Below are 7,633 nucleotides of genomic sequence, written 5' to 3'. Positions count from 1 at the left end.
CCATTAGAATATTGTGTGTGTTAAGAGTGAGAACTATGAAGTCAGAATGACTGGATTTGAATTTTGGTATTACCACTTGATAACTCTGTAACCATTAGAAGTGACTTCTTTAAGCTTCAGTATCTTCATCTGAAGAATGGGAGCATTACTGGGGTGCCTGGTTAGTTTGGTAGAGCGTGGGACTCTTGATCTTAGGGTCGTGAGTTCAAGCCCCACATTGGGTGTAGAGTCTACTAAATTTTTTAAAAATGGAAATATTACTTCTTACCTCAAAGGTTGTGTTGACAATTAAAATGCTTAGCATAGAGCCTTACACATAGATAGCACTTGATAATTGGTAGATGTTATTACTAGAAATCTTATTTGAGTTAAGCATAATTTTTGCTTAAATAAAAATATTTAACTAGGAAGGTGTTTTTCTTGACTTTGTATCCACAGTGGTAACTTGCTCATGGTAGAAGTTTAATGAATATGTTAATTTAGTTGATATATGAAATATAGTAGCCCATTACATTAAGTGAGCTGTGATATATTTGAGCTTACTAAGGAGCTAAGTAAAAAGAGAAGAAAAAACTAAAAATAAGTATCACCCACTTCATTTGAGCTTGGGTTAGCTCTTGCAGAAAAGGAAGATGGGAAGATTATGTTTCAAAAGACATTTCAAGGGGGAATGGTGCTAAATATACAAAAAGCAGGGTACTAATATGGAGAGAAAAATGAAAAGATAAATCCCCAAATGGGAATTTGGTCAGTGGCATAAGACATTTTAGAAGAGGTGCCAAGAGAGAAAAGTTCTCATGTCAAGAGCAGCAGACTGATTTGGCATGGCTGTTCCTTGAACAATTTGCGATTTGTTCTTGACTGAGACAAAAGTCCTTTGTCCAAAAGCGTTCTCTTATCACTTGTTGAGACTGTCATTAGTCCCTTCACTCTTATTAGATGGATATATGATTAGAGGCCTCAGAACACTCCCTGAGACCTTATGGTAGGTATTTCTGAACCAGAAATCTACTCGTGTTTTTTATTTAATGATTTAAAGAAAGTGGTTAGAGCCTACCTCCAATTTCACAGTTTCCCACCAGAACCTACCTCTATTTAACAATGTCCCTTCTTCTACTCCACACTATGGCGAATAAATGAATCATATATTAACCTCTATCAATAAATAAATCACATATTTAAATCACTGAACCTATGCAAATGATCCAGTTTATGTTATCAATAAATATTTGTAGAGTGTGTGAAAGTATGGTTAGATGAAAGATAAATGGTTACATAAATGAAATGTTCGTCCTTCTGCTTTCTCCTTACCATAGTCTTTGTCCAAATTTCACCAGTTCTGAATATTGTTCAAATGACAGGCAGTGTATACCGTTTTGTATGCAGATAATTTGAGACTCTAGTATTCAGGCCATTTTTCCTACTATATATATATTTTTAATATTTTATTTATTTATTTGACACAGAGAGAGAGACAGCCAGCGAGAGAGGGAACACAAGCAGGGGGAGTAGGAGAGGAAGAAGCAGGCTTCCCAGCGGAGCAGGGAGCCTGATGTGGGGCTCGATTCCAGGACTCTGGGATCACGCCCTGAGCCAAAGGCAGACGCTTAACAACTGAGCCACCCAGGCGCCCCTTTTTTCCTACTATATTATAAGCTCCTGGAAGTCTGGGTCTGTCTCTTATTTGTCTTTGAATCTTTTGTAGCACAATTCTTTACACAGAGTTGATATATAAACATAAGTATATTAAAAGAATCATGTAATTTAATATATTTCTGGTGGGAATTTTTGGTACAGAATTGTTTCAGATGTTACTATTAAATGTGAGATATTAATAACCCCTTCTCTTCACAACTTTTCTTGGTATTACTAAAAATTTATTGATTGCTCTAAAATGCTGTCTCTCTTTTCCATCACAGGCTTTTGTCCCTAAATGGGGCAAGTTTTAAGCAGACCCCCTTTCTTCCTTATTTTTCTCTCCTTTTTTTTCTGTTTCATTTCTCTCTTGCAGCTCTATTTATCTTTTAACCATTCTATTTTTTATTATTCCTGTCTCTTCCTCTTCTTACAATTCCTAATGCTTTTTAGAACTTTGTTTCCTTGTCACCTGCTCTCTCTATTTTTGTTCTTTCTGCTTGGCTTTCTCCTCCACTTGTCACCACCTTCATTCCTTGTCCTCAAGATAACAGGGCAGGATTGGGTAGGGAGGAGCCCAGCTGGGCTAGGGGTGGAGCCACCTGTTCAGTGCTTCAGGATTCAGAAACTGAGAAGGATTGGGCTGCGAAAGCATAGCTGGGGCTGAAGTCCCTATGGCCTTCCTGCTGGAGGCTAGCCTTCTGGAGGACAATTGGGAGTTGGTGAGATTATAAGTTGTCCCTTTCTTTTTGCTCCCCCTTTCTTCGTCCTTGTTCTGTATTTTTCACTCACAGTATCTCTTTACTTCTTCCTATTTCTTTATTGCTTACTGTTCTATTTTTTTCTGCCCAGCTGTCAGTCACCTTTATTTAGTATTTGTTTACCTTTCCTATTACCCATTCTTTTCACACATCTGTCTATTCTCTCTCAAAATTTAACTTTTCCTACCTCTTCTCCATTTTATTCTTTCCTTTTTGAATCTTCCCATCTAACTGCCTTTCCATTTAGTCATTTTCTGTCCACCTCTCTGTTCTTATTATCTTACTGTTTCCCAGAGATAGAGCAATAAGAGAGGAAACAAGGAGCCACCCTGTCTTTCCAGAGGCCTTTCTGCTCCTACTCAGACTTGTAGGGTATTTTGATTAGGCACTGAAGAGTTTGTGCTCTGCACAGATAGTTAATAAGCAGTGAAATTGGAGTCAGGTTGAATATTAAATGTAAAAGTTTTAATTTTATTCTCTTTCTTGTTTTATTTAGGTTTTTTCTGCAATACAGTGGATACAATTTGTTATGGCTACTCTGAGGTAAATTTATTTAATCTCATGTACTATGATTGTTTAGTATAAGCAAAACTGTAGAATTCTGAAGTTTTCTGCATTTTTTCCCTGGATATTTGCTTTTACTCTTTAGGGAGAAATGCTGTTCTTTACCATGTTGATATTTTCTGATTAATAAAATGTAACATTAACAATAACAAAAAAACAGATTGAGGAATAACATCTGAAAATCAAAGGACTTAGTCAGCAGCATTGGTTTGCAAAATCAGTAGGAATGATACATAAAAGATTAGCATGGCCCCTTTGCAAGGATGACACAAAAATTCATGAAGCATTCCATATTTTAGAAAAATGTGCAGTTTATTTTACATCTATTATATATCAGTAAAGCTGTAAAAAAATTACTAGCAAAAATGAAGGAGCCCCAGTAGTCCTCTTTTAATGATTATCTTTTATCTTTGTCAGTGTTATAGGTTCAAGTTCACTTATAGCCTATGCTGTATTTCAGAATGTACAGAAATCACCAGAGGTGAGCAAACTCTTTTTATGTTGGATTTGAACTTTTAGTGACTTAGACTTTGAAATAAATAAGAGAAGTGTCACCTATAAATAATGGAATAATTCTATGAATTGCTTGTAAATTTGTCATTATGATACATTGAGATATTTTCTGTCAATAGGTTTCCCTTTTCTTCTAAGTAATTATTTTAACTATGACTTTGAATACTGAGAGATTGCTTACTAAAAGTACATTTTTTTTGGTATGCATTGATTATTAAAGTTAAGAAACAGAGTTCTTTGAAGCCTCTAGTCACTCTAAGCACAGTACGGTCCTGCCAAGAGGTGAGTTTTCTGACATTGGTATCTTGGTAACATTGCTAGTGGGGCTAGGAAATAGTTCAGAGATTTTGTTGTCCAAAAAATATTAGGTTTGCTGTTCAAGCCTTCTAGGCAATTACAATTTAATGGTGAAAACAGAGCAAAAATACATCCTAAGTAAAATTATTCATGCCAAAAAGATCAAGTAAAAAAATTTTCCTTTTATTGAGGTATAATTGACAAATAAAAATTATATATATTTAAGGTGTAAACAAACAAAAAACCTTCCTGACTGAGACAGGACTAGGAAGAGCTATGTATTTCCTAGCTATGAAAAGATTTTAAGAGAATGTAATAACTATTTCTCTAACCAGGCCAAATGGCACAAAATTAGACAAAATATAGTTCAGGACATATATGGGAGAGCTTTTGTATGTGGAAAATGTGATTGGGTTTTATTGGGCCCACTTTAGTAATCAAAATAGTTCTGTACGTTGAACATTTTCTGAGTTTCAAGTATACTGGGTGCTTTACAAACTTTATCTTATTGGCTCTCATCACTCTCCCATGAAAAGGATGATATGAGCTCTTTTTCACAGATGAGGAAATTGAGGCTCAAAGTCATGAAATAACTTGTTCAAAAGTTATATAGTAAGTAGCAGAACAGAGATTTTCAAAAGTCCAACTCTTAACTACAGTCCCCCTTGAAATTAAACACAGTATTTGGTATTTATTATATTCTAGACAGATATGCTCAGTGTTTTAAATACATTTTTCATTTAATCCTTAAAACAACTCTGTGAGGTAGGTGTTATTAATCTGATATTATAGTGAAGAAATGGAATCCTAGTAAGGTTGAGGGCTTTCCTAAGGTCTTATATATAGCCAGTTAGTTGTTAGAGCTAGAATTTGAGTACAGAATTGTCTTGTTCCAAAGCCTCTCTCCATATATGCTTTTTAAGACACTGAAATATGATACCTAACGAAGATAGGAGTTTGAATTTCAGACATAGACTGTGACTATGTAAGTAAAACCAGAAAGTAGAAGTCTTGTTCCCATATTGTCATTGCCTAGCAAAGTAATCTTAGGCCACATATCTTTCTGTGATTCAGATTTCCCTAATGTTTGTCTCCCTTGCTGAAATTTGAATTCATTTGTGATTAAGTTAATAAAGTTACATAGTAGAGAGAGCTAAGCAGAGATTCCCAGTCTCTGCATTATTTTTTTTAAAGATTTTATTTATTTATTTAACAGAGATAGAGACAGCCAGTGAGAGAGGGAACACAAACAGGGGTAGAGGGAGAGGAAGAAGCAGGCTCATAGCAGAAGAGCCTGATGTGGGGCTCGATCCCAGAACGCCGGGATCATGCCCTGAGCCGAAGGCAGACGCCTAACCGCTGTGCCACCCAGGCACCCCCCAGTCTCTGCATTATTAATCTGTTGGGCTGGATAATTATTTGTTGTAGGGGGCTGTCTGCACATTCGGATGTTTAGCAGACTCTACCCGCTAGATGCTAGAAGCATACCACCTCCCCCTACCTCTGAGGTTGTAAAAACTAAAATATCTTTGAATATTGCCAGATGTCTCCTGGGGGAGGCAAAATTGCTCCTGGCTGAGAACCACTGCTCTAAGGTGACCTCTGGCATGACAGTGGGTTAGAGCTTTATAAAGATGTGGGATCTAGTTTGGCCTAGGATGTGACCTTTATTTCCTCTGGCTTCAGCTGTGATACCTTTCATATAACCAGAGCCTAAAGGACCTTAGCAATCACTAGTTCACTGGTTCCCACACATTCTGTTTTCTTAGGGTAGGAAAAATTCCAGTTTTTCCAGGTTACAAATGTCAGCCATCCTCCAGTTTTCCTTTTTTCTCCATCAAAGAGTATTTTAAACAGCAAAAACATATGGAAGTCATAACCTGAAAAAGACCAAAATAGTCTATTAGATTAAAATAAATATAGTAAATTGGAGAAATCCATAGGGAATCTTTGAGGGGACTAGCTGATGAAAGAGTGACTCAGAGAGGCAAACCGAAGAGAGAAGAAAGTGGCCAGACTAGCCAGTGTTAAATAACACTCAAGGCAGATATACTTCACTACACTTATGTGACTTCATTTCCCCATAAAGAACACTTTTGACATTCTTTGTAACCTGATTTCACTTGAACAGAAATAGTGGGAAGCAGGGTTTAGAAGAGTATTCATATGAACTGTTTTAGGTCTTTCACCTCACCAGAACAGATGGACCCAGAACGTCTCCAGGGAAAAGCCTTTCACACAATGCATGTCCTCTCTTCCCTACCCTCTTATCCTGCTCTTGATTTAAACAAGGTACAAATTAGGTATATTTTTTAAAAAGAGTTTTTGCTTTCATATTTAGGACTATGTCTTATGCTTTTATGTGTCTTCCTAATTATCACACACTGTGCTTGATTGTACTTTCCTTAAACCATGGGCTATACTGTACCTTCCTTGTATTACCTTCAACATAGTATCTTGTAAACATAGGCAGGGTGAAATTTTTCCTGATTTCAACAGTAGGTAATCAGTTAATTTTTGTTGTTTACTTGATTGACTTTATCTCCTGTTACTAGAACTCATTGTTTTCCAATCATGAGTGAAAGTATATAAACCTCTTTTTATCCTCCATTTCCCTGCCAAAGACTTTACGTATGTTTTAGTGGGAGACAGCTCTCTCTCTATAAGGTTATTTATTGAATCAATGACCATAAATAAAATTACATTCTTGCTCACAAAAGCCACTTGGTTGTCTTTCTCCTCCAGATGTTTTTAAACATTAACAGTTATAAACTTGTGGGAGGTCATGGGCCAGTAGAATCTGTGAATGTGTCATTTGGCTGGAATTTTAGTAGGCTTACCCAGAGCAAAGGCTACATATAGTAAAAATAAAAAAAAAATAATAATATCTGATATTTATTAAATATAGTTTAAAATGTTATTTCACTTGTTTTTGTTTCTGTTAGCCAAAACAACTTGACCATTTACCACTGTTAGCAAGGTATAGCATCTTAGCTTTCCTCTCATTTGGAAGAAGGGTATGAGAAAAATTCCCTTTTGTGCAGGTGAGATTAGTTTTTATATTAGGTAGTATATGATAGTAACTTAAAAAAATTTTTTTTTTAAGATTTTATTTATTTATTTGACAGAGAGAGACAGCCAATGAGAGAGGGAACACAAGCAGGGGGAGTGGGAGAGGAAGAAGCGGGCTCCCAGCAGAGGAGCCTGATGTGAGGCTTGATCCTGGAACGCTGGGATCACGCCCTGAGCCGAAGGCAGACGCTTAATGACTGAGCCACCCAGGTGCCCCTCTACTGGGTTTTTTTTATTGCTTTGTAAGAGTTTTTGTTTTTTGTTTTTTGTGTTTTTTTAATGTTTTTTTATTATATTATGTTAGTCACCATACAGTACATCCCTGGTTTCTGATGTAAATTTCGATGATTCATTAGTTGCATATAACACCTAGTGCACCATGCAATACGTGCCCTCCTTACTACCCATCACCAGTCTACCCCATTCCCCCACCTCCCTCCCCTCTGAAGCCCTCAGTTTGTTTCTCAGAGTCCATAGTCTCTCATGCTTCATTCCCCCTTCTGATTACCCCCCCTTTTTTTTTTTAAAGATTTTATTTATTTATTTATTTGACAGAGAGAGAGAGACAGCCAGCAAGAGAGGGAACACAAGCAGGGGGAGTGGGAGAGGAAGAAGCAGGCTCACAGCGGAGGAGCCCGATGTGGGGCTAGATCCCAGAATACTGAGATCACACACTGAGGAGAAGGCAGACGCTCAACGACTGAGCCACCCAGGCGCCCCACCCCCCCTTTCTTTATCCCTTTCTTCCCCTACCAATCTTCCTAGTTCTTATGTTCCATAGATGAGAGAAA

General features: G+C 37.0%; 1 protein-coding gene and 1 pseudogene across 1 annotated transcript in view; both read left to right on the top strand.

Annotated features, from left to right (window-relative positions):
- Positions 1 to 2,297: 2,297 nt before the first annotated feature.
- TMEM116 (transmembrane protein 116) overlaps positions 2,298 to 7,633 on the top strand; it is a 70,883-nt gene continuing 65,547 nt past the window's right edge. The window contains exons 1-3 of the mRNA XM_034637965.1: positions 2,298 to 2,357; positions 2,893 to 2,939; positions 3,378 to 3,441. Of these exons, the coding sequence (XP_034493856.1) occupies positions 2,310 to 2,357; positions 2,893 to 2,939; positions 3,378 to 3,441 (159 nt within the window). The 5' untranslated portion in view covers positions 2,298 to 2,309. The remainder of the gene's footprint in view (positions 2,358 to 2,892; positions 2,940 to 3,377; positions 3,442 to 7,633) is intronic.
- On the top strand, positions 3,159 to 3,258 carry LOC117795365 (annotated as a pseudogene).

This window comes from Ailuropoda melanoleuca, chromosome 12 (assembly GCF_002007445.2).
Source record: "Ailuropoda melanoleuca isolate Jingjing chromosome 12, ASM200744v2, whole genome shotgun sequence".
Taxonomy (NCBI): Eukaryota; Metazoa; Chordata; class Mammalia; order Carnivora; family Ursidae; genus Ailuropoda; species Ailuropoda melanoleuca.
The sequence above is the reverse complement of the archived record's forward strand: the minus strand, read 5'-3'. Positions and strand labels throughout refer to the sequence as shown.